The sequence below is a fragment of the Galeopterus variegatus genome, unplaced genomic scaffold (genome assembly GCF_000696425.1).
Source record: "Galeopterus variegatus unplaced genomic scaffold, G_variegatus-3.0.2 Scaffold571, whole genome shotgun sequence".
NCBI lineage: Eukaryota > Metazoa > Chordata > Mammalia > Dermoptera > Cynocephalidae > Galeopterus > Galeopterus variegatus.
This window is the reverse complement of record NW_007726682.1, coordinates 578,320-605,993: the sequence shown is the minus strand read 5'-3', so window position 1 is coordinate 605,993 and position 27,674 is coordinate 578,320. Positions and strand designations below refer to the sequence as shown.

The window sequence follows — 27,674 nt, the reverse complement described above, 5'->3', positions numbered from 1 at the left end:
ACGTACTGCAGGAGGGTTGACTGTGGGTGGGAAGAGTGAAAATATTTGAGGTCTTGGGCCAACACTTGGCCAAAGAGGTGAGGGCTATCCCAGAACCCCTTGGGGAGGACAGTCCAGGTGAGTTGTTCAGAGTGTCGTGTATTGGGGTCAGTCCAGGTAAAGGCAAATATGTCCTGGGAGGCTGGGTCCAGGGGAATGGAAAAGAATGCATCTTTTAAGTCTAGGACTGAATAATGAGTTGTGGAAGCTGGGATCTGGGACAAAAGAGTATAGGGATTGGGCATTAAAGGATGTATGGGAATAACAGTGGCATTAATTAGGCGGAGGTCTTGGACTAGTCGGTAAGACCTGTTTGGTTTTTTTACTGCCAGGATGGGGGTGTTGAATGGTGAGTGGGTGCAGCGAAGGTATCCCTTTTTGAGAAGGTCCTCGACGATGGATTGGAGTCCACGAAGTGCTGTGGTGCTGAGTGGGTACTGAGATTGATTTATATACTTGGAGGGATCTTTTAGTTTTATCGTAATAGGAACACAATGTGCAGAGGAGGGTGTAGTGGTGTCCCATACAACAGGGTTTACAGGATGTAATAAAGAAGGGTGTGTTTCCTGATCGCTTTCGGGGAGGAGTGCTAATAGGAAAGGGGTTCTAGGAGACGGGGGAAATATGGAAATGGAGACATGTAGCCAAGCGAGAATGTCTCGACCCAATAAGGGAATGGGACATTGAGGCATGACCAGAAATGAGTGGGAAAAAGGAGAAGGAATGCCTTCAATATGGCAAGTTAGTGGAGGCGTTCTGCAGGGGTATATATGTTTTCCCCCTTCCCCGACTATAGGAGAAATGTTAAGTGTGGTTGGGCCCCAAAACTCCTTTAAGACCGAGAAAGTGGCTCCTGTGTGCAGGAGGAAGGAGATGGGTCGGCCATCAGAACAATAGTTACCCTGGGCTCGCTTTTTGTGATGGTCATGGTCGGGAAGGAGCCAGGGCCCCGTCAGTCCTCTTCCTCTTCAGCCAGTCCCACCAGAAGTGCTTGAGGTGCCCAGGATGGCTGGGGCTTGTTAGGCCAGTCTCCCCTTCGGGTGAGTGGACAGTCGGAGCCCCAGTGTCCCATTTCTTGGCACTTAGGACACGGCTTGGTGGGTTTTCTGGGTGATGGGCAGTGCCTTGACCAATGATCTTCTTTGCCACATTTAAAACAGGCACCAGGGGGAGTTTTGGAGGTGGAGGGCCCGGAAGAGCACTTAGAAGGCTGAGTAATTACTTTGGCCAGCATTTGGAGGTTGGCCAGATCAGCCTTTTGTTTGCACCATTCCTTTTCCCATTCTCGTTCCTCCTTCCTATTATGAAAGACTTTGAAGGCCACTGATGAAATTTCAGTCTGGGGAGTAGCAGGGCCCTGTTCCAGTTTTTTTAGCTTAGCCTTGATGTTGGGGTAGGATTGAGCCAAAAAGTATGTCATAAGGACGTGGCGTCTGTCTTCTGAGGTGGGATCTAGGTTGGTGTATTGTTGGAGAGCCTGATTTAGGCGATTAAGGAACTCGGATGGGGTTTCTTCCTTTTTTTGGTAAACATCCTGGACTTTCTGGAAATTAATAACTTTGCGAGCGGCCTTTTTAAGACCGGCCAGGAGGCAAGAACTAAAGTGACCTCTGGCCTGAATGCCCTGTGGTGTGTTGTAATCCCAATGTGGATCCTGTTCGGGGACTGCCTGCGGGCCAATGGGGAGGGCAGGGTTTGTGTGGTGGATTTCATCTGCATGGCCCCGAGCTGCACCCCAGACACGGTCGCGTTCTTCGGGAAGGAGGGTGTTGGCCAGGAGCATATAGATGTCATGATGTGTGAGACTGTATGCCTGAAGGACCCATTGGAATTCTTTAATGTAAGTAGAGTGGTCGGTGGTGTATGACCCCAATCTCTTTTCTAGCTGGGCGAGATCGGCTAATGAAAAGGAAACGTGTACCCTAACGACCCCCTCAGCACCAGCTACTTCGCGGAGAGGAGCCATGGTAGAGGAAGGGAGGAGTCCCCGGGAATGAGTTACAGGGGGACTAAAGGAATGCTCCAGGGCAGGTGAAATGGGAGTCAGCAGGGAACAAGATGGCGGTAAGGTGGGGCTAGAAAATGGCTGGACAAAAGACGGAGATGGAGGAAATGATGGGACGAGAGAAGATGGCGGCGGAGCTGCTTGTGGGGGTTGAGGGACAGGAAATGGGGGCAAAGCGGGGCTGGAAGAAACAGGGGAGGAAGAGGCAGGAGGGAGAACAGGCTGACTAGGTGGCCTCTCACCCCGCGGCAGTTGCCCCAGAGACCAGGGCTGTTTATTGGCTGGCCGGCCGGCCGGCCAGGCACAGGAGGCAGATGGAGCGGAGTTAACTGAGGGGGTTGGGGGCAGAGGAAGTTACAGGAGAAGGAGACCTGTGCGGAGGGGGTTCGTCCGCAGGGTCAAAATTATCAGAAGTAGGGGGTAGTGGAGGCAATGAGGATGGAGGGGGTTTGGAAGAAAGGAGAATCTGTGAAGGAGAGCAGGTGAGACAGAGAGAGGGATTTGGGGCAAGCAGGCGGAAAGTCTCCACATGTGGAATCTCTTTCCACTTTCTCAGGCGCTGGCAGTAGTTAAAAAGGTCCCGGAGAATGTCGGGATCAAGTGCGCCCTCAGGGGGCCACTTATTTTCATTATCTAGGGGATAATAAGGCCAATATTGTGTGCAAAATTTAGTGAGGAGTTTGGGTTTAATGTCAGGCTTGAGGGATAGGGTGGTAAGGTTGTTTAAGAGACATTGTAAGGGTGAATCACCCTGGAGGGAGGAGGTGGGCGCTCCCATTCCGAAGAGGATTAGAGAGAGAGAGAGGGTTTGAAAGGAGGATTGGAACGAGCCCTCCGGCTGGATGAGAAGGACGGAACTCAGAGGGCGTCCCCAATGAGTCGTACCGTTCCCAGGAGATGGGTTCAAGGATGAACCCAGGAGGGTGTAGGTCGTCACCTAGACCCTCACTTCCCAGACGCAACTGTGCCTGGAGCCGGAGGGGCCTAGTGCGCTAGGGTTTTGATGGATGGCGGGGGTCCAGGACCCGGTAGGAGGAAGGTTAAAAGGAGTGAGAGAAAGAGAGAGGAATGGGGGCTTAGCCTCCGGGGCCGGGGGGAATGTGATTAGGGTGAAGGTCTAAATAATCTACAAGCCTGACAAAAGGCAAAGGGGGCTTACCTAACGGATGAGCCAGTGGTGGGTGAAGGAAGTCAGAGCCGGAGAAAACGGACGAGGGCGGACCGTCAGTCCCGGGGGTAGCAGAGGAGTCCAAGGAAGGAGTCCCCTGGCGCAGGGTGAACTCCTTCCCGGGTTTCGGCATCAATGAAGGGGCGCACGGATGAAGTAATAACGCGAGACCTGGGCTAACAGTTCACCAGAGAAATTCCGCTTTATTCAAGGACTGCGTGTATATTTATAGGGAGCTGCGTTCCGGGTTTGGATAGCGTTTGGACGGGGCAGTAGCTGATTGGACGGGGCTGGGCAGGAAGTGAGCCTTGACCTTTGACTGGCTGAGGTTTGGCGTGGGTGGGCTTGGGTGTTGGCGCCGGCGGGCTTGTTTACTGCAGAGAAGAACCCGGAAGGGCGCCATATTGCTAGGGAATGCTTTCCCCCTCCCCCTCCGCTTGAGTGCCCACGGTATCCTTACAATTTTGATGCCACTGGTGACTCTGGCGCAGAATCTGCCTGCATTCCTAATTCTGATGCTCTTTTTTTAAGAGAATAAAACTTGTATAGTTCAACTCGAACTTAACAATATCTCTCATGGTGTTTTCAACATTTTGTCCTATTTGTTGTATTATTGCCTAGCTAAGATGTTTTTAATTTCAAGGGCAAGCCCCAACCTTACCCTAATAGAGTTGCTAGACCCTTTGATAAACAAAGATGTGTAAAGACACCAAAGACACAGTCTCAGCACATCCTCAGTATGTAGTCAGAGATGTTGTTGAAAGTGAAAACCCCTTGCTCCATTTCACTCTTCTTAAGCTCTGATCCCACCAGTCCAATTCTACATAGAAATAAGCTGTGGAATGACTATGCCAAGCAAGGGCACTGGGTGTGTGTGCTGGGGATGATAAAGTTTCTGGCTTTGGCTCTTGGGGCAGATCTGTGTACCTGCTGTCAGATATTTCCATGTGCTGTCAGTCAGCACTCACAGGTTTGTTTGTAAATAAACTTGATAGGAACTTTCCATTCAATTTTATAAACCTGCCTTTAGGGTGATGTTTCTTAAACTGTTGGGGGGTCGCAATTCCTTAGAGAATCTGATAAAAAAATCTGTGGGCCCTCTCTTTTCAGAAGATGCATGTATGTAGATGCATATGTGTATATGCTTACATATGCTCAGAAAATTCCACATAATTTCAAAGAATTTACATGGAGTACTTTCAGGATGGTTCATGGAACCTCATCTCAGAACTCTAAAACTGGCCACAAGAAGTCTATATTCCTCTTCCTCAAAGGGTTCCAGTAAGGCTGTCTGGAACCTCTTACCAGTCTTATAATGTGTAATTCAAGATGATGATGATGATGATGACAATGACAATGACTACCATTTACTGAGCCACTATTTGTCAGACGTGGTGCATTCCTCATATCCAATAATGAACTCCAGATCATTCCTCCCAAACCTGTTCTTTATGCAACCTTCACCATCTCACCAGCTCCATCTCCTCAGTTGCTCAGGTAGGGCTGGGTCCTTACACTACCACTGCTGCTACCTTTCTCCTCCTTCAAGTCAGACAGTTCATGAAAAAAAAATTCCTGAAAAACAGAACACCCCACATTTCAAATTTAAAAGCAATATTATTTTCTACATTTTAAAAATAGCTTTACTCTTTTCTGGATTTATTGTAACCAATAAAATATGCTTTATTTATATTTATATGTTTATATTTATGTTACTATACCAGTAAGTTTTATAAAACTTGAATATTAAATTCAGCAGAACACACCAAACAACTGATGGAGATTAATGCTATTATCCTTCAGGTTCATCCATGTCGCCAGAAATGACAGAATTTCATTCTTTTTTATGACTGGATAGTGTTCCATTGTGTATATACCAGGGTACTTTAAAAAGTTTGTGGAAAAATAGAATTAAAAGACAGTATGAATCTTTCTATGAACTTTTTGAAGACTCCTAGTCTGCCACATTTTCTTTGTTTACCCATTGATGGACATTTAGGTTGATTCCATAATTGGCTGTTATGAACAGTGCTGTGATTAAACATAGGAGTGCAGATATCTCTTCAGCATACTGATTTCAGTTCCTTCGAATATATACCCAGTAGTAAGATTGCTGGATCATACGATAGTTCTATTTTTAATTTTTTGAGGAACCTCCATACTGTTCTCCATAGTGGCTGTATTAATTCACATTCCCCCCCCCCCCAGCAGCATGTAGGGGATCCCTTTTCTCCACATTCTTCCCAACACTTGTTATCTTTTGACTTCTTGATATAACCATTTGACTGCAGTGAGGAGATAATAAGCCAAGCACAGAAAGACAAATACTGCATGACCTCACTCATATATAGAATCCAAAAAATTGTTCCCATAGAAGTAGAGAGTAGAATAGTGGTTAGCAGAAGACGGGAAGGATAGAAGGAAAGGGAGTTGTTGCTGAGAGAGTGGTTAATGAGTACAAAACCAGTTAGATAGCAAGAATAAGTTCTGGTTTTCTACTACATAGTAGGATGACTAGAGTTAATCTCATGTTGTATATTTCAAAATAGCTAGGAGAGGTTTTTGAATGTTCTCATCACAAAGAAATGGTAAGTGTTTAAGATGATGGGTATGCTAATTACTCTGATTTGATCAATACACAATGTATGCATGCATCAAAATTTCATGTTGTACTCCATAAGTATTTTTAATTATTGTATATCAATTATAAATAAAAATGAAAAATAAAATTCCTATGCAAATACAAAGGAACTAGAACAGCCCTATCCAGTTCTTTAAAAAGAAGAGCAAATGTGGAAGACTTAAATGATTTTATTTCAAAACTTAGTTAACAGTAATCAGGAGAGTATGGTATGAGACATAGATCAGTGGAAAAGAATAGAGACTCCAGATATAGACACGCTTAATGTGGTCATTTGATTTTTGACAAATATGCCAAAAGAGTTCAGTGGTGAAACAAGTCTTCAAATGGTGCTAGAACAACTAGACACCTGTATAGAAAAAAGTGAATCTCAACCATTTTCAGGTCTCAAAATACGTTCAACTTGCAACAGTAACTCTTCTCTAGGAGAGGGCCTAGAAGAGGGCTCTGAGACCTTGGGGGATGGCTTAAAACCCAGAGGTGTGTACTGAAACTTGAACCCAGGGAAACTGAGCACCTCATATCTCAAGGCTACTAGCATTTCTTGTCCTCTCCAGCTCTGAGTTACAGAGGCTAAATTCCTGGCAAGGGAGGCTGAGAGGTTGGGGGCTTCCTTGCTCCAGCCAGCCCCCACTCTTAGTGCAGAAGCCCTACCCCAGACTTGGCAGGCTGAGAATATGGAGCTTTGATCATCTAGGCCCCACTTCGCTTATAGAGCAGAGAGGTTCCATGCTGGTTAGAGCTGAGAAGATCAGAGACTACTGCCATTGCCTAGCACCCTGCTAGTAAAGCAGGGTTTTTACTCCAAGAGAAGTGGCCACTGTCCTTATCCCCAGGTTCAGAGCAGTGACTCAGACTTTTTTCCCCAGGGGAAGAGGCAGTTCCTAAGAACAGAGAACTCTGAAGCTATCTCCAAAAGAACTGACTATATTTGGAACAGAGTATGTGAGAAGTTCAAACCTACCGGTGCTTTTGAAAAAAAGAAAAAAAAAAGAGGAGATTTTGATGGTAAATAATTAAGAATAGGCTGGTCTGTCCATTAGAACAATAAACTAAACCATTTGATGCTGACAACTAGGAGTCTGCCTGGGGTCAGAACAAACCTCAAAAACTAACCTCAAAAACTACTCCTACAAAAGGGCCTGAATTTATTGAATCAGACTGTGGAGTAATTTATGCCCCAGAGCATTATTGAAAACAATAGAGCAATCAGCCAGCAATTAGTGGAGCCTAACAGCTGGGTGTAATACCAGCAAAGGCAGACAGCCTAACATCAGGGAAAGAGTGAAAAAGAGCCCAGCTAGACCATTGTGCAAATGTCCAAGGCTGTGCCCTCTAAAAAGCAATATTGGAAGCTTCACACTGCAGATGAATTAGACTTTACTAAAATAGTCCACCCAGGTTGATATGAGCTCATGTGAGAGGATGATCCCCAATGTGGCAGTGTTGAGAGATGGGGCCTTCGAGAGGTGATTGGATCATGAGGACTGTGCCCTCCTGAATGGGTTAATCCATTCTTGGATAATGGGTTAATGTTTTAATGAGTTATCAGGGAGTAGACTGGTGGCTATGTAAGTGGAGCAAGAAAGCACACTGAAGTGCTCTCATCCAGCCTTCCCTGCCACATGCCCTGTGTCACCACTGGACTGTGTAGATAGCTCCCACCGAGAAGGCTCCCCACCAGATGTGCCCCCTTGACCTCGGACTTCCTGGCCTCCAAAACTGTATGAAATAAATTCTGTTTCTTTATTCTGTTGTCAGCAACAGAAAACAGAGTAATACACGTGGGACATTCTCGATAATATGCCAGATAATTAAAGAAAACTCAATTTTAAAATCATAAAAAATATGTTCTCTGACCCAAATGGAATGAGAGTAGAAATCAATAACAAAAAGAAATTTGGAATATTCACGACTATGTGTAAATTAAACAGCATACTCCTAAATAAACAATGTATCAAAGAAGAAACAAGAGAAATGAGAAAACACTGGTGAGAAAAAATAAGGACACTATGTACTAAAACTTATGGGATGCAGCTAAAACAGTGCTTAGTAAGAAATTTATAACCATAATTGCCTAAATTTAAAAAAAGAAAAAAGAGATCCCAAATCAATAACCCAATCTTCCTCCTTAAGACATTGCAAAAATAAGAGCAATCTAAACCCAAAGCAAGTAGAGAGGGAAATAATAAATATTAGAAAAGAAATTAATCAAATAGAGAATATGAAAACAATAGAGAAAATCAATCATGGTTCTTTGAAAGGATAACAAATTGATAAACCTTCAGCTAGACTGACCAAGGAAAGAGAAGACTCAAATTGGTAAAATAAGGAATGCTACTAACTTTACAGAATTTAAAAAAGTAATACCATGAACAACTGTATAGCAATATACAGTTATGTTGTTGTTATTCATGTTATTTCATGTTAGATAATTTACATGAAATAAATTCTTAGAAAGACACAAACTACTTATATTAGTACATTTCTGTTGCTTATAACAAAATACATGGAACTGGGTATTTTATAAAGAAAATGAGATTTATTGCTTAACAGTTTCTGAGGCTGGGAAGTCCAAAGTCTAGGGCCCACAGCTGGTGAAGATCTTGGTGGTGGTGACAGTGAAGGCATGGTATCACATTGTGAAGTGGCAGAGCAGAGAGTTCAGAGAGCAGAGAGAGCAGAGTCTCTTTATACTCCCCTTTTAAAGCCCTCAGATGCTTTTTAATTTGAAATAATCCCATTTATTTATTTTTTCTTTTGTTGCTTGTGCTTTTGGGGTCTTTGCCCAGTCCTATTACCTGGAGTGTTTCTCCTATATTTTCCTTTAGTAATTTTATAGTTTCGGTTTTTATATTTAAGCCTTTAATCCATCTTGAGTTGATTTTGATATAAGGTGAGTAGTACAGGGCCAGTTTCATTTTTCTACATATGGATGTCCAATTTTCCCAGCACCATTTATTGAAGAGGATGTCTTTTCCCCAATGTATGTTCTTGCCGCCTTTGTCAAAGATCAGTTGCCTGTATGTGGGTTGATTTCCAGGTTTTCTATTTTGTTCCATTGATCCAAGTGTCTGTTTTTATGCCAGTACCATGCTGTTTTGGTTACAATAGCTTTGTGATATAATTTGAAGTCATGTAGTATTATGTCTCTGGCTTTTTTTTTTTTTTTTTTTGCTGAGGATTGCTTTGGCTATTCAGGGTTTTTTGTTGTTCCATATGAATGTTTGGACAGAAAGACAACCTATGGAATGGGAGAAAATATTTGCAAACTGTACATCGAACAAGGGATTAATATCCAGAATATACAAAGAACTCAAACAACTATACAGTAAAAAAACAACAACAAATAATCCAATTAAAAAATGGACAAAGGAGATGAATAGACAGTTTTCAAAGGAAGACATACAAATGGCTAACAGGTACATGAAAAAGTGCTCAGCATCACTAGTCATCAGAGAAATGCAAATCAAAACCACATTGAGATATCATCTCACCCCAGTTAGACTGGCCACTATTAAAAAGACCGAGAATAACAAATGCTGATGGAGAAAGGGGAACTCTTCTACACTGCTGGTGGGACTGTAAATTAGCACAGCCATTATGGAAAACAGTATGGAGGTTTCTCAAACAACTACAGATAGAGCTACAATATGATCCAGCAACCCACTACTGGGTATATATCCAAAGGAATGGAAATCATAACGTTGAAGGGATACCTACACTCCCATGTTCATTGCAGCTCTATTTACAATAGCCAAGGTATGGAACCATCCTGTGTGCTCATTGATGGATGACTGGATACAGAAAATGTGGCATATATACACAATGGAATACTACTCAGCCATAAAAAAGAATGAAATACTGCCATTTGCAGCATCTTGGATGAGTCTGGAGAAAATTATGTTAAGTGAAATAAGCCAGACAGAGAAACAGAAATACCACATGTTCTCACCCATAACTAGTTGCTAGGAAGGAAGGAAGGGAGAGAGGGAAAGAGGGAAGAAGGAAGGAATGAAGGAAAGAAAGAAAGAAAAGATCACAGCAATATGTTGAACTTTCAAAAGGAGAGAACAAATCTAAGGATATTAGAGATGGGAGGGAAGGAAGGGATTTGGGAAATGATAGATCAGGCAAAGGGCATAAAGAAACATCACGACTTGTAAAAGTGAATATGCTAATAATAAATAAAAATTTCAAAATTAAAAAAAAAGCCCTCAGAACCATGTCCCTGACCACCATTTTTAATCCATTCATTAGAGCATGGTCCTACAATCTAATAGGATTACCATAATAGGATTTCCCACCCTCTTAACAGTCACAGTGGGGGCCAAGTTTCTAATACATAAAACTGGGGTACACAATTCAAGCTTCAGTGAGTTTTGGAGGGACACAATTCAATTTGCTGCACTACAGGAACTGACTCAAGAATAAATACAAGTCCTGATCAAACTACTACTACTGTTACTATTACTCCTCCTCCTCCTAATAAAAACTACATGCAGAGAGGCCCAGATGGCTTCACTGGTGAATGTTACCAAACATTTAAAGAAAAATTGATATCAATTGTTTACAAACAAAAAGAAGAGGAGGAAACACCTCCCAACTTATTCTATGATACCAATATACCCCAATACCAAAACCAGACAATATCTCAAGAACACTACAAACCAATATTTCTTATGCATATAAATGCAAAAATTCTGTCAAACCAAATTCAGCAACAAAAAGGAATATATATCATAGTCAAGTGGAATTTTATCCTAGGATTGCAAGATTGCTTTATTAACCCAAAATGAATCAACTTAACATACCATATCAGTAGAATAAAAACCAAAACCCATACGATCCTCTCAATAGACACTGAAAAAAGTGTATGAGACCTGGCCAGTTAGCTCTGGTTAGAGTTTGGTGCTGGTAACATCAAGGTGCAAGGTTTGATCCTATACCAGCCAGCTGCCAAAAAATATAGTAATAATAGAAAAATGCATTTGACAAAACTCAGCTCTAGTTCATGATAAAAATCACTCAACAAAGTAGGAATAGAACTATATTTCCTCAACCCAATAGAGGCATTTATGGAAAACCTACAGCTAATACTTAACATAATACTTAATGGTGAAAGACCAAATGCTTTCCCCATAAAATCAGGAACAGGGAACAAATATCTATTTTACCATTTTATTCAACATTGTAGGCAAGAAAAGGACACAAAAGGCCTTCATGTTGGAAAGAAAGAAGAAAAACTCTATTTTAAAGATAACATATCTTGTAAATAGAAAATTCTAAGTAATCCACTAAAAAACTACTAGAACTAATAAGTTCAGCAAAGTTACAGGATACAAGATGAACATACAAAAATCAGTTGTATTTCTACATACTTTCAGTGAACAATCTGAAAATTAAATTAAGAAAACAACTTCATTTACTTTAGGATCAAAAAGAATAAAATACCTGGCAATAAATTTAGCAAAGGAAGTGTAAAACCTGTACTCTGAAAACTATAGAACATTGTTGAGGAATGAAAGAAGACCTAAATGAATGACATCACGTGTTCATGGATTGAAGACTTAATATTGCTTAGATGGCAATACTTCCCAAGTTTACTTACAGATTTAACAACAACTGTTGCCAAAATTTTAGCTTATTCAAGGAGACTTCAAAAATATTCATGGAAAAATAGAATTAAAAAATAAAAATAAAAATATAAACCTTATTTCTCACCGTAAGCTCCATCAAGTTCAAGACACTTTTGTGCATGTCATTTAGTGCATCCCTAAAGAACTGAGTGTCCTGGTAATTTAACCATGGCAATGCAGTCTTTTTTACGTTATTACCTGAAGAAAAATGGGTGCCCTTCAAAGATTTTTTTTTTAACATTAGGAAATAAAAAAGTCAGAAGTAGCCAAATCAGGACTGTAAGGTGGATGCCTAATGATTTCCCATTGAAGTGCACACAAAATTGCCCTTGTTTGATGAGAGGAAAGAGCAGAAACATTGTCACGGTGGAGAAGGTCTCTGGTGAAGCTTCCCCAGGCATTTTTCAGCTAGAGCTTTGGCTAACTTTCTCAAAACCTTTCTCATAATAAGCAGATGTTACTGTCTTTTTGGAGGGCCAAAAACCAAGTAAAATGCCTTGAGCATCCCAAAAAACTGTTGCCATGACATTTGCTCTTGACTGGTCTGCTTTTGCTTTGACTAAAACACTTTCCCCTCTTGGTAGCCATGGCTTTGATGGTGCTTTGTCTTCAAGATCATACTGGTAGAGTCATGTTTTATCTCCTGTTTCAATTACTTGAAGAAATGCTTCAGGATCTTGATCCTACTTGTTTCAAATTTCCATTGAAAGCTGCTCCTGTCTGTAACTGATATGGGCACAACAGTTTTGACATCAGTCTAGTGGAAAGTTTGCTCAGTTGTAATTTCTCAGTAAGAATTGTGTAAGCTGAACCATTTGAGATGTCTATGGTGTTGGCTCTTGTTTCTGCCGTTATCCTCTGGTCCTCTTCAATTAGGATACAAATAAGATTAATTTTTTCCTCACAAATTGATGTGGATGGTCTGCCACTGCAGGCTTCATCTTCAACATTATCTTGTCCCTTCTTAGAACAAGTTGTCTATTTGTGAACTGCTGATTTGTTTGGAACATTGTCCTCATAAGCTTTTTGTAAAGCATCAGTGATTTCATCATTCTTTCACCCAAGCTTCACCAAAAATTTGATGTTTGTTCTTGCTTCAAATTTAGCAGAATTCATGTTGCTCTGATAGGGGCTCTTTTCAAACTGATGTTATCCTTCTTAGTGTCTCAAACTGGATCTTGTTCAGATATGATATAACAAGATAGAACAAGTGTATTTTAGTGCAAAATTTTTCAAAGTCCATTTTTTCATAATACACATTTTCCATGAATGTTTTGAGGATGGACCCCTTTAATCATTGCAGAAATTGACAAGGTGATCCTAAAATTCATATGGAAAATCAAGGGACATAAAATAGCTAAAACCATTTTGAAAAAGAAGAATAAAGTTGGAAAACTCATACTTCCTCATTTCAAATTTTACCACAAAGCTACAATAATTGAAAAAGGATCTCCTTATGTCAGTGCATAAGGATAGGTATATAGATTAGTGGAATAGAATTGAGAGTCCAAAAATTCTCACATTTACAGTCTATTGATTTTCCTTTTTTAAAAAAAATTGAAACATATACATATTTACGGGGTACAGAGTTGACTAATTATACATGTATACAATTTGTGATGATCAAATCAGGATGATTTTTCAACAATGATGACAACAAGGCAAGAACTGTCTTTTCAACTAATGGTACTGGGACAACATGATAGCTACATGCAGAAGTATGAAGTCGGATCCATACCTCACAACATATATGAAAACTAACTCAAATGGATGAAAGACTAAGAGCTAAAACCATAAAGGTCCTAGAAGAAAACATTGGGATAAATTTGTGTGGCAATGGTTTCTTAGATGTGACAGCAGAAGTATAAGCAACTAATGAAAAAATTAGATAAATTGGAATTTCTGGAGTTTGATGGGTGTATTAGTCTGTTTCTTTTGCTTCTAACAGAAATACCTGAACCTGGGAAATTTATAGGAAAACAAAATTTATTGCTTACAGTTTCAGAGGCTGGGAAGTCCAAAGACCAGGGAACTGATCTGGTGAAGGCCTGGCTGGTACCAAGTGATAGTGATGCAGGGGTCTCACATGGCAGAATGGCAGAGCAGAGAGACTAACCTCCTCATTCACTCTCTTTTTAAAGCCATCATAACCACTCTCATTATCCCAAGAGTGGATCAATCCCTTCACAAGGGTACCGTCCTCCCAATCGAATCACCTCCTCAAGGCCCCCATCTTTCAATCACCACAATAGGATTCCCCACCCTCTTAACACTGTCACTGTGGGGATTAAGCTTCAGTGAGTTTGGGAGGCCATTCAGTCCATTGCAGTGGATGATAAAAATGTTTTATAATTGATTGTAGTGATGGTTGCACAACTCTAAAAATACTAAAAACCATTGAATTTTGCACTTCAAGTAGGAAAATTTCATGGTATGTAAATTGTATCTCAAATAAAAGAGAAAACCAAATGGGCAAGTAAAACTTTAATAAGCACTTCAACAGAAGATATAGAAATTTCCAATAAGTCATGGGAAGATGCTAAATATTGTTATTTGGGAAAATCACAAATTAAAACCATAATAAGATACCACTCCAAAATTACAATAGAATAACAAAATTATAAAGACTGGGAGTACTGATTACTGTATAGAGATTCCCACTAACTTTTCACATCTCTGCCATTGATTATAACACTTACTTCATAATGACACTCCAGGTACCATAGCTTCTGCTGTTATATCCCTTTGGCAGCCTCAGTATCTATTCTACCACTCTTACAGCCTGGACCACTGGATAGAGTTTGCTGTCTACCCTGTAAAGGATGCAGCACATATCTACAAAAACAAAACAAAACATATTTATTTTATGAATGTCAAGTCTTTAGCTTGGGCTGTCAGGTCAGTCAGTTCCAAAAGTAGGAAATAAGTTACTTGATCTTGTTCTATGTTTGTCTCCTTAGATTTGTATTTTTTCTCAGTCTCTCCAGTAAATGGAAAATATGTTTCAAGCAACAATAATCCATAAGTAGTTATTAATTCTGTTTATAGATAAAAGCGCAGAGAGACTTCATTTGCTCAGAGTAGGACAGCAGTGTAATCATTGTCTAATGCAGGTCTATCAATTACAAAGTCTGGTTCTTTTGACTGTGTCACGTTGCCTCTAAGGACTACATTGGATTTTTTTTTTTTTTTTTTTTTCAATGGACTGGCCGTTTGAGTTTCAGAGTGATTTTTTTCAGACACCCTGAAATTTAAGGATCTCTGAAAATATAAAAAAATTTCCAATATAAAGAATTTGCATTCAGTTATTAATTGATGCAGTAAACATCTAATGAGTGCCTATTGCATGTAGGCACTATGTTGGGTTTGTAGTGTTGAATATATTGATCCTGACTTAAAAAACTCAAGGGTTTAGCAGAGAAAGCAAGTATACAAGTGAACATTTGCAATATAGCAAGATAATTGCAGTGGTAGAAGTCTTTAATTAGTACAAAGGCAACATATGAGGAAATGCTCAACTCTGTTCGAGTGACCATAGATGAGTTGACTGAATTGGACATTCAAGTCTGTGTAGGGGTTTTGTCAATATATGGTTGCCTATTTCTGTGTCTTGACTATGGAAACTTTATGCATAAACACCAGTATTTGGTTTGATTTAAGTAAATAACTACTTAAAAGTAGGAAAAAAAATCATCGTTAGTTTGCAGGAATGCTGTGTTCCTTTACATCTCTTTAATAATTGGCTTTATATTCAGATATAATTAAGACTCTTTGGCCTTAGAAAAGAAATGCTTTTCGCTGACTTGTGCTTTGTAAAATACATTGCAAAACAGCTAGATATTAGAGTTCTTTAATTCTGTTGCATTTGCGTTTTGGAATTTAAAGTTAAATGGGCAAGATAAGGGAAAAAATTGTGAGTTCATAAGAATTTGCTTTTTTCTTTTATCCAATTGTGGTAACTTGATGAGTGAATATACACGCTTTTCGAGTTTTTCAGGAGAAAAGCTTTAAACTACATTTACTGTTTCTCGCTCACAAATATGTGTTAATGTAATGGTTAGTTTCTGATGAAACTATAGTTTAAAAAATTATTGCAACATTTATTTTGCAAACAATTTATTATCCTTTATGATTCTGAGCAATTTTCAATATTAAAATAATGAGCATTTAGTTTATCAATAAATGTCTTATTAGAGCCAATTATCAACATAATTGATTGTCTTTTAAAATTAACCAGCTTCCTTATTTGTTTCTGAAGTGTAGCCTTTTTGTCTCCTATTTTATTATTTCCCTTCAGATAAATAAAGTAAATTGAAAGGGAAATGGGAATATTCTAGTTTAGGTGCTTCGATTTGGCCATGTTGTATGAATTTTCTTCTTGGGCTATATGGAGCAATCAGAAGGCCACCTGCTGCCTAATATGCATTTTTGGAAGTGTGCGTAGACAGTTCTGGGAAATAAGGAATCTACCTAAAGTTCCTAAAAATAGTGACTGGCAAGTATCACAGATGAAAGGCTAGGATTTTTGTTTGTGTTTTGTTTGGTTATCTTAGTGGCTAATGTTTTGGGTACTCCACAGTAATTTAAGTATCCATTGTAGGAGATGATGACAGAGGTTTCTGACATACTGTATTTGGGAAAATGCATTTAAATATATGCAGGTTTTATGTAATAGGTTTAATGGCAATACTCTTTGCTAATTCATTTGATTGAGAGTTAGGATAGCCATAATCCTATGAAACTGTATTACTGTATGAATCTAGTAATATATTCCATAGGAAAGTGTATACTAAATATGTTAAGAATTACACAAAAAATAATATATTAAAATCACTGCCTTATGGTTAATCCAAAGTGACTTAAAGGAAATACTTCCTTTTGTTTATGAATACAAGTCAAAGAAAGAAAAATATATTTCATTTTTAGATTATATAAACGGTGGAGAACTTTTTACTCATCTTTCTCAAAGAGAGCGTTTCACAGAGCACGAGGTGCAGATCTATGTTGGAGAAATTGTGCTTGCCCTTGAACATCTCCACAAGGTAAGACACTTCATCTTTGGGATTTCTTTTTTGAAAAGTCTATTAACTGAAGTAATGATGGAGCTAAACGAGCTAATGTTTTTACATGTCATTGTCTTGGTGGAGATTGTGAAAGCATGTGTATAGAACAAGACCAGTTTTCTCAATTTTATGGTCCCCTTTTAAAAAATATACTTTCCTGTTGTAGTTGCTATGATGCGGATTAAAAACATAGAACCTAAGCAGTTTTTGGCTTTCTTCATGGAAAACTCTATTTTTATAAAGTATCATTAGATAAAAGCTTTAATTTTTAAAATAACCTATAAAATGAAACCACAAATCATCATATGTATTTCCTTGATTTTGACTTACTCCACTGTAGACTCTGTACATCTTAAGGTTATATTTCCTGATTAGGTTGGAGAATAACAGTTATTTCCCACTCTCCCGTGCTGGCTTTATTTTCCATTTGTTTTGTCCCTGACACCCTCTCTTTCTCCTGCCTCCCCCCACCTCCTCCACTGTCTCCATGTAACAGGAACTCAGTTATTGAAAACTTTAAATGGAATTCATGTCCATGATTGCTGTTTGAACTCTATAAAATCAGTTTAAACTTTTTAATATATCACTGGCACCATTAATCTTGATCCAAGAAATTTTGACTTAAATTTTTTTTTTACTTAGTGAGGAAGTATTATCGTAGACACACACAGTCATGTAGACTAGGCTTGTGTGTTTTTTCTCAGGAATAAAAATACTAAAGTAATTTTCACCAAAGGTGTGTGAGGCCATAAGGAGATCAGCGTGACTGTGAGTTACTAAATTAGGACAATACAGGTATATCATTCTTCTTTGTCAGGTTGTATTCAGGTCCTAGTTTAAGGTAAACAGAGATTAAGACAAATAGAGATTACAGTGCTGAATGTGGTGCTTAGAAAAGAAAGGACAGAACTGAACACAAAGGGCAAGAAAGAAAGTTGTTTTTAAAGGCACAGGCAATTAGAGCAGCAAGATGGAGGCAGTAGATGACAGAAGCTGTGAGAAAGGATGGTGGAGTAAGAAAAGAAGGCAGGGATCAAGAAAAGGGTAGCTCGAGCTCAGAACAGAAAACAAGACTGCGCAGGTGCAGGGAGATGGTTCAGAATAGTAATTTTTAGAAGAATGAATGAAAACTGTATAAGAACAAGGAGGGAAAGAGAAACGTCAGTGGGGCGCAGGGCTGCACTGCAAAGGAGAGGAAGGGAAAAGAGGAGCAGTAAAGTGAGGAATCAGCCTGAAGTACTGGGAACAGACATTGTACATCTTTTAATAGAATTTTCAGTATGATGACAAGCTTTATGCCTATGATTATTTTTGTGGGATACAAAGTAGTTAAGACATCTTTATACGAGAACAAATTGGACCCAGGAATAGACTGCAAAGACCTTTGAAATTTATGATTAGGGGTATTAGATGTAATTTTTTATGATGTAAAAATGATGGTAGAAATCATCATAAATACCAGAGTAAGAACCTGCAAAATACAAAAAGCCCTGATGGATAAGCTAGAAAATTTCAGTTTTTAATTTATGTGAAACTTTAATTCTGGTCATCCTGTTTATTAAAGGAAAACCCATAAACATTCATTATTATTAAAACAGTAGTCAGAAATATAGAAGAGAACATAATACTGTCTATAAAAGTAATTGATATGGAATGAAAGTAACATAGTAAATCAGATCTCAGCTAACTTTCTCTTAATCTTACTACCCTAGAAAGATACAGAGCCATCACAGGATCTTGAGGAGTGGAATGCCCCCCCCCCCTTTTTTTAAGGTAGATAAGAAAGACTGTCCTAATTCATTTTTTGGAAACTATTTAAAAATGCATATGTGTTTGTTTTTACAGTTGGGGATTATATACCGTGACATTAAGCTTGAGAATATTCTACTTGATTCTAATGGCCATGTGGTGCTGACAGATTTTGGTCTGAGTAAGGAGTTTGTGGCTGATGAAGTGAGTATTATATTTTAATTTGAAGTTAGCAATAACAGGATGTAAACAAGGATAAATTATGTATAGAATAAACATTTAACAGGACAGTGTCATATGGATTATGGACTTCCATGTAGGTTTGCCCAGGGGAACATTTTGACATGAATGACTAAACATTTTTACTTTAAAATTACTGTGGAACCATCCTATTAGAATTGTAGTAAACCTTTGATGGATGTATCAGAACTCCCCAGTTAAAAAAACTATGCATTTAACTTTCCCCATAAAATATGAAAAGTATAACTGAAAAATTAAATAACGCTTTAGGAGAATTATGGCTTAGGTGGTGGCCAATAAAGAATCACAAAACAAAGCACATACACAGTTTATATTATAATTACAAAGTAGGACATGCTGTGATGACCCTTTGAATTCACTTGACAAGAATGACAAGGATCTGCAAGAACCAATTCTTTAATCAAAATTGTGCTGTTTTTTGCTCAAAATGAAATAAAATGTAGTAGCTAATGTGCAGATTTTAGATTATGAAGGACTTTACATTTTCAGTATTAATTAGAACTTGTTTAATATTACAAATACGTTTAATGACATTTAAAATTGTATATCTATTAGTTGTAATTAAATACTATTTATGTAGTGGTTGTAATATAAGTCATCTTTTTACACTACTAATTATTCAAGATAACTAAGTAAATTTGAATCCAAATTTCATTTCTATCCAGGAAATTATTGGTATAGAATATAGAATTATAGTAAGCTTTTTGTAGTGAAGGACTTCATTGTCATAAAACACATCATTCTTGGGTTTAAATTAGGTATATCTATTTCTGGCTGCTTTCTGGAATATTGCCAAAGCAATTCTAGGTGAGTAAGATAATTCCTGAAGTTATAAAAACTAACGGTCCTAATTTTTAATCATATCTATATTCATTCAGTTCACTTATTCAGTAAATATTTATCAATCACCTCTACTGTGCTGGGTACTGGACAATACATTGTAAATAAAATGGAAATGATTCCTACCTCCATGAAGCTGTGGTTATAACAGTAAATTGATTATCTTTGATAGTAAAGTCATAGAATATATTAGATGAATTTTGAGGGCTTTATTTCCAACTTTGATTTTTAAAACATTTTACTCTTTTGTAAAAATTTTAGTGTCAACTTCAGTAAAATGTAGCAGATTAAATATGTTCACTGTTGTATCCTCACTAAACCCTACTAAAGTAAAAGGTAAAGGGGTAAAATAGGCATGAACTCAAAAGAGAGAGAAGAAAATAACAACCACATTTTGGAAGATGGACAGCAGATAGAGTAGCTGTAACCGATTAGCATCCCTGAAACAGCTGAGTCCTAATAAGCAAGTAATGTGAGAAATCTAAAAGTAGGCTAATTTGCACCTCTGGCAAGCCAGAAAGGCTCAAGAATCAGAGACACTGGATATCCCTCAAAGTAGGAGTGCGGGTGATGCAGGACCCCCGGGGGATTGGTTGGAAGTCTGGATAAGAAACAGGAAGTCCCCAGATCTTATCTCTGCCTCTATTCACTTGGGCAGCTGTGACTTCCTTACCGGCAGGGGAGACTGAAAAGGTCAGATAGATAGACTGTGGATTCAGGCACAATAGACACAGCTGAGGGTGAGGACACCGTATGGAAAATAGTGGGTAAAGTGAAAATGGACACACAGAACTGTGCACCTCGCGTGCCCTCTTTCTACCACTTCACTTTGAGCACAGTGGATTCCCAGACAGGACTTTGGAGGATTTCTCTCTGAGAAACCAAGAGCAAAAAATCTACAGGTGCTGTCAGTTGGGGGTTTTGCCAGTGAACCAGCCCAGCAGATCTCTCTATAGAGAATCCTGCAATCTGACAAGCCCAGCCTGTGCCACAGAAGCATATTTGTGATGACATCACAATTTTTTTGTACTTTTATAACTGTATTTCAGTATAATTAGTTTCCTCTGTGATACTATGTATTTAAAAACTTTATTCTGAGAAGGGGTCCCCAGGCTTCAACAGACTGCCAAAGGGCCCTTGGCATGTAGAAATGTCAGACTCCCCCTGCATGGAGAGATTTGGTGATCACTTTTTCCCCTCTCCGTTGAAACTCAGTCATTTGCTTGTTCACCGCATTGATATTTGTTGAGGGCCTTCCATGTTCCAGACATTAGGCTAGGTTTTGGGAAAACAACAAGGAAAAGAATCACTAAGGTATCTTATATTTACAGGTGTGGGTGGCTGATCATTCTGCAATAGGTAGAAAACAGACTTTGACCCCGGGGGACAGCAAAATGTTAGAACCCAAAACAAATCTAAGCAAACAAACAAAAATCAAAATTGATTAGGGTTGTTAGGTCTTAATACAGTAATACTAATTAATCAGAAATGCTGTGTGACTAAATCAGTCAGGTCACTCCTCAGGAGAAAAAGACTCTTTGTGTTTTCTGTTTGTCAACAGACACCCCTCAGTGGAATGAAGGGGGTTCCAATCAGATCCATGATGTTTGAGCACTTAGTGGTCTGGGTGCAAAACATGGAATATTAGGGTTAAAGCTGAAGTACAGCAGTAATTGATAGGTTCTCTTATTATTCACTGTATAAAACCTAGCTCCATTTAACATAACAATTAAGCTTTATGGTTTCATCTCTCACCTCAGACTACCAGCTCATTCTTCCTCTTAGCTCTGGAGGACATACTGTAATGCTAGGCTTCAGGTTTAACCCTCAGGGCTCAGGTAGGAATGATCCTTTTCTGAGTCCCCTAAAACTTGATCTAATGGTCTTTTGTTCCCCTGATTTCACCCAGCTGCTGTTTAGCAAGTTTCCCTACCTAAACCCTTTCTACCTTAAAAATATTCCCATGAACCCACTTCAGTTTTGATTAACTAGCATTCCTTTTTGGTTTCACATGTCAGCCCAATTCATTTATGTCAAAATATCATCTTTCTTAGAATGAGTTTCTTTTTTCTCCACTCCTAGTCTACCTCCTTGGTTTCCAGCTTAAACATATATCTTTAACTTCGTTCTCTCCTTTTTAACCTCTTCTTCTTCAACCCTGTCACCATTTAAACATGCCTAGACTCTCCTGTCTTAAGATTTTAAAAAGGAAGAAATGGATGAATGGATGGATGGACTAACTGATAAACAAAAAGAAGACAATCTCAGAATCCCATATTCCCATCTAGCTTTTGTCCTATTGTTCTCCTTTGTCAATATTTGTCTATATACTGGCTCTGCTTACCCATATATCACTCCTTAAACTACTCCAATTTGGCTTGCACCCCCTACCATGTGACTGAAACTGTTCTTGCCAACGTCACTGTTGACCTCAATTTCAATGGTTTTTAGTCCTCATCTTGTATGATTGCCTAGTAGTGTTGAACTAAAAATTGCTCTCAGCTTGGCTCTGTGACAGGACACTCCCCTGACTTTCCTTCTCTCTCTCTCACTGTCTTTTGCAGGCTCTTCCTCTTCTACCCGAGTGTTCCTCACAGCCCAATCCTAGGTACTCTTCTCTTTTTATGCTGTACTCTCTCTTTATATGCCACTGATTCCCAAGTATATATATGGCCAACCCTGACCTCTCATCTGGGCTCAAGACCCAAGTGTGCTCCATCTGACTCTCTCAAAGGCTCCTCAAACTCAGCATTTCCAAAACCAAACTAATGTTCTCCATCCAAATATGCTTCTTTTCCAGTATATCACAATTTTAGATATTATAAATTTTGGCCTCATTTGGTCTGGAAAATATATTTATATTTAATTTTCAGGAATTTACTTTTTATATATGTTTTGTGTTTTCCTGCTCATGGTATAATACTCATTTCTGCATATTTATTAATAATTCAAAAAAATATTTATTGAGTACCTACTATTGCCAGGTATACTAGATCCTAGAAATATAGAGGAGATCATAAATTCCTTGCCCTCTTGAACCTGTATTCTAGAGGTATTTGTCAAATATTCACATAATTACTTTTAGGTAATAGTTTGCTTCATTAGTACATTTTGTGTTGCTATAACAGAATACCTGAGACTGGGTAATTTATAAAGAACACAGGTTTATTTGGCTGACGATTCTGGGACAGCTGCATCTGGTGTGGGCCTCAGCCTGCTTCTACTCATGGTGGAAAGTGGCAGGCAGCTGGCGGTACAAGCAAATCACATGGCGACAGGAAGCAAAAGAGAGAGGGGGGAGGTGCCCGGGTCTTTTTAAACAATCAGCTCTCTCAGGAACTAATACAGCGAGAACTCACTTACTACCCCCACCCCTCAGGGAGAGCATTAATCTATTCATGAAGGATCTACCCCCCATGACTCAGACATCCCCCAACACTGCCACATTGGAGATCAGATTTCCACATGAGTTTTGGCGGGACAGCACATCCAAACTCTATTATTTGCTAACCTGAATTATATATAGTATAAAAATGATTTATTTTAAAAACCTTAAAATACTTTAAACAATAATGAGCATATAAACTTTATAATACCTGATATTTTTACTGATAGTTCTTTTCTCAACCATGAAATTTGATAAATTCCTCAAGATTCTGAGAATAAAAAAAGATATATCTAAATATCTGCAGGCCAGTATGTCTTCCATAGGATTTTTTTTTTTTTTTTTTTTTTTTTTTTTTTTTTTTTTTTTTTTTCCGTGTCCGGCAACGGATCGCAACCCTCAGTGTTGCCCCCGTACCGGACCTGGGGCCGGCAACGGGATCGCAAGCCTCAGCGTTGCTCCCGCGCCCCGCTCAGCCAGTGAGCGGGAGCCGGTCTGTATGTGGGATCCGACCCCTCGGCCGGGAGCGCCGCCGCGCTTCCCAAGCGGCGCACTATCCAGTGCGCCACCGGGCCGGCCCCCATAGGATATTTTTTTATGGTACAGTTTAGCAAACACTTGTTGAGTTCTTACTATGAGTCAGACAGAACTTATAGTGACTTCTTACTGTGCTTGGTATTGGATATTTTATTCTAATGTTGAAGACTTTAAAGGCGGTTAAGAGAAAAGTGTAAGTAAGATGGGGATAGCTTTGGCAAAATTGTGTCTGTTCCCATTTATAAGCAAATAATGTCAAAAATGACACATTCATGTTTTATTAATTACTCTATACTTAAATATGGTATATATATTCTGTTTTCATAATTTAACAATAAATGTTTGAAATTTTCATTAACAGATCATTTCCATTAATCTTCAGGTAGATGTATAAAACTAGAAGGTTTGGTCAAGAAAAATGATGTCCCCAACATTTAAAACAGAGGTTAATATAACCCACTGTCATGATATCTGTACTGAAAAGGAAAATATCTATGGATTTATGACTATTTTCTCTTTCCAGAAATAGAAAAATCTAACCTTTTCTCAATTCAGTTAATGTTATTTATTGATTAATTATTTGAACATATATGAGTAAAAGGCATTTTAGTGTAGTGGAAAGAACATGTATATTGAAATCAGTGACTCTAGAATAATTTAGTTATTTTAAGGTAAACATTGAGTTATAGGTGTTGAGAAAGTAGGAGACCTAGAAAACCATCAAAGTGTTTTTCTGTTGCCCCAATTTTCCCTCTACTCAAACAATATTATGCAGTGTTTGGATACTAACACATTAGCTTCAGCCATTTGTGAGATTCCCCCCTCCCCCCTCAAATATGAGAGCAGAACTTTGATCCCCTCCAAAGGACAGGGGACAGAGGTGACTTTGCCCTCAAATGTCTGTTTCACAGATCTTTTATTTATTATTATTTTTTAAATTCATTATTATTATTATTATTATTATTTACATTCTAAGATGTTATGGAGTAGTAGGGGGTGGTAAGTGGAGATGGAGGTTGGGGGGGTGAGGCTGGCCCTTGGCTGGCTCCTTCACTGGCGTGGTTGCAGAGGGCTGAGGCTGGCACTCCACCCCCAAGCTTGGGGCACTTCCAGTGGCAGGTCAGTCATCACTGGGCTGTATGCAGACATCAGGGGGGCATGACTGAGGCCCTCCAATTCCCACCACCCTGACTTGAGGGCTCTGGGGGGCTTCCAGAGGCAGGTCAGTCATCACTGGGCTGGATATGGACGTTCAGGGGGCATGGCTCACATAACTCTTAGAACTTTTCTCATGGCAGAAATTATTGGCTCTGGTAAGGTTTATTTATAATACTATTTCTTTTTCTAAGGCATATCAATGTAAATAATATTACAGAGCAAGCAGGGACAACTTTTGAACTGAGATTATTTTCATAGAAATTTCTAAGTGTTATATGTATTCCATTTTTCCAAATAATGTTAAATATATATATATATTTATATTTATATTTATATTTACTTGAGAACTGTATTTAGCTGTCACAGTTTATTTTAATCTATTTTCTAAGAAACTATGCTACGTGTCAGGGAGTTTCAAGCCCATAAATGGACTTTAGCAAAAGATATCCTAGAATAATGACTGCATAAATGTTTAACAAGTGTTTATATTTCCCAATTTTAGTTTAAAATTTTTATATTATAAAATATTTAAAATATCATAAAAATATAGAAAATGGTATAACAATTCATACACCCACTATTCACATTTTCAGTTATGTATATTTTGTAATTTTTCCCACTCATTCAGTAAATACTCACTGAATGTCTACTATGATCCAGGCTCTATTCTGTCTAGGTGTTGTGATCTAGCAATGAGCCAAATAAACAAAAATTTGTTCTCTACACAAGGAGGCAGATAATAACATGTAAACAAGTAAAAAATATATGTAGTATATTAGACAGTGATAAATTGCAAGAAAACAGGTACAGTAAGGAAGAGGGATAGGAAGTATCAGGGTGAGAAGAGGTTGCACTTTGAACTCTGGTGATCAGGAAAGGCCTCACCAAGAAGATGACAGTTGAGTAGAGACATGAAGGAAGTGTGTGTGTGAGCCATGTGATTTCCAGGCAGAGGGTTCAGCCATTGTTAAGGCCCTTATGTGGGATAATGCCTGGGGTGTTTGTTTAACAGTGAGGAACCCAGTGTGGGTGTAGTAATGAGTGATGGTGAGAGTAGCAGGAAATAAGGACATGGAAGTGATCATATAGAAGAAAGATTGTGCAGATCACACAGGGCATTGAAGACCATTGTAAGGACTAAGGCTTCTCTGTGCAAAATGGGAAGCCATTGGAGAGTTTTAAGTAGAAGAGTGACATGATCTGACTTATTTTGGAAGTATAATTCTGGTTGCTAAGTGTGACAGTCCTGTAGTGGGACAAGTCTGGAAAGGTAGAGTCCAGATAGAAAGCTATTGCGGTAATCTCAGCCAGAGATGGTATTGGTTTAGAGTATGGAGTAGCAGGGTATATTGTAAGAGGTAGTCAGACTTTAAGTATGTTTTGACATTAGAACTAATGGAATTTTTTGATGAGTTAGATGTGGGATTTGAGAGAACATCAGGAATCTAGGGTAGCTCCAAGGTTTGGGGCCAGAGAAGCTGGAAGGATGAAGTTGCCATCAACTAATATGGGGTAGGCTGCTGATCAGGAGCAGGTCTGGGGTGGGTGAAGTTCAGTTGCAGAGGTTGAGTTTGAGATGCCTGTTAGACGTACAAGCAGAGATGTTGACTAGGCAGGGGGATATATGAGTCTAGATGTCTGGTCTGGATATATTAACTTGGAATTTGCCAGTGTATAAGTGCTATTTAAAATCTTGAAAAGGGATAAGCACACTAACAAAGTATAGATGGAAAAGAAAAAAGGATAAATCTCTAAACTGTGGGCTGTTCCAACATTAAAAGAGTAAAGAGTGGAGGAGGAAGAGCCAGTAAAGAAGACTGAGAAAAAGGAACTGGGAAGGTGGGAAGAAAACAGGCAAGTTGTGTTGTCTTAGAAGCCAAGTGAAAAAGTGTTTCATGGGTGAAAATGATTAACTGTGTCAAATACTATTGTTAGGTGAAGTAAGATGAGGACTGAAGATTGAACATTGGGTGGCTCAATTTAAACCTTAGGAAAGAGAGAATAGGAATAGACTTATTGTCATCCATCTATATAAGACAACTTGAGTTTTGCTGTAGAAAAAGAATAGTGAAATTGTCTGGAGAACATGGTAGAGGATGAAGGGGGGTCAAAAGAGGGTTTTCTTTTTGCTTTGATAGGGAGAAATGACAGACGTCATATGCTGGTTATAGCAGTCCTGAAAAGGAGGTGGAGATAGGTAGAATAATGATACAGGAGAGAAAGGGGAAACTTGTTGGAACACTGTCCTTGAGAGGGATAGCATCAAGCGCATAGTGGGGGTGTAGTCCTCAGCTCTTCACGTGGTCAGTTCATCCTTAGAAACAGGGGAGAGGGTTGAGATACTGGGCACAGGGAAGGATGGAGGTTAAGCGGTAGTGGAGCTTATAGAAGGTCTTTTGTGATTGTTTCTGTTCTCTCACTGAGAGTGAGGAAGGGAATAGAGACATTGGAGTTTTGACCAAAGAGGAGATGATATAGAATAGCCAACTGAGAGAGTGGGAGTGAATGGATTAGGGAAATGAGGGTGTTTGCTGGGTAGCATTAAAGGCCTACTTGAGGTTCATGATCATGAACTGAAAGTGAAATTGGTCAATCTGATTATGTTTTTCCCCAACCACATTTAGCTGTGCAGATGCAGGTAAAGAGGGGTGGTGGGTTGAATTTAAACTTGTTTTACTACCCTTCCTTCAAGTATGTGTATTCATAAACAATATATATACTATTGTCTTGTGTTTTTAAAATGTATATGTAAATGGCATATCCTATTGCAAATTATTTTTTATTTGACTTATTTTTGAAATTAATACTAGTTGATAAATAGGATCTCCTATTTTAGCTTTAGTATAATATTCTTTTATATGAATTATCCAGTTTATTTATCCAGAGTCTCAATAAGGTACATTTAGATTGTTTCTTGGTTTTCTCTATGACGGTGTTGCATTTTTTCCCCTGATGTTGTTGATTGGCTGGAGTCCTATAAATATTCTAGATATCCATCCTTCATAATTATATATGTTGTAAATTTCTTTTCCAAATCTTTCATTTTCTTTAACTTTGTTTAATGGTACTTCTTTCCATTATCAGATTTGACATTTTAATATAGTCAAATATACTAATCTTTTTTTTTTCAAGCTTTATGTTCTTTGAGTCTTTTAAGTTTTTTTTTTTTTTTTTTTTTTTTTTTTTTTT

General features: G+C 38.6%; 1 protein-coding gene across 1 annotated transcript in view; it reads left to right on the top strand.

The window, feature by feature from the left end:
* Positions 1 to 15,002: 15,002 nt before the first annotated feature.
* The window catches only part of RPS6KA5 (ribosomal protein S6 kinase, 90kDa, polypeptide 5), a 73,692-nt gene continuing 61,020 nt past the window's right edge, over positions 15,003 to 27,674 (top strand). Inside the window, exons 1-3 of the mRNA XM_008570127.1 lie at positions 15,003 to 15,062; positions 16,388 to 16,534; positions 18,401 to 18,508. Coding sequence (XP_008568349.1) covers positions 15,003 to 15,062; positions 16,388 to 16,534; positions 18,401 to 18,508 — 315 coding nt within the window. The remainder of the gene's footprint in view (positions 15,063 to 16,387; positions 16,535 to 18,400; positions 18,509 to 27,674) is intronic.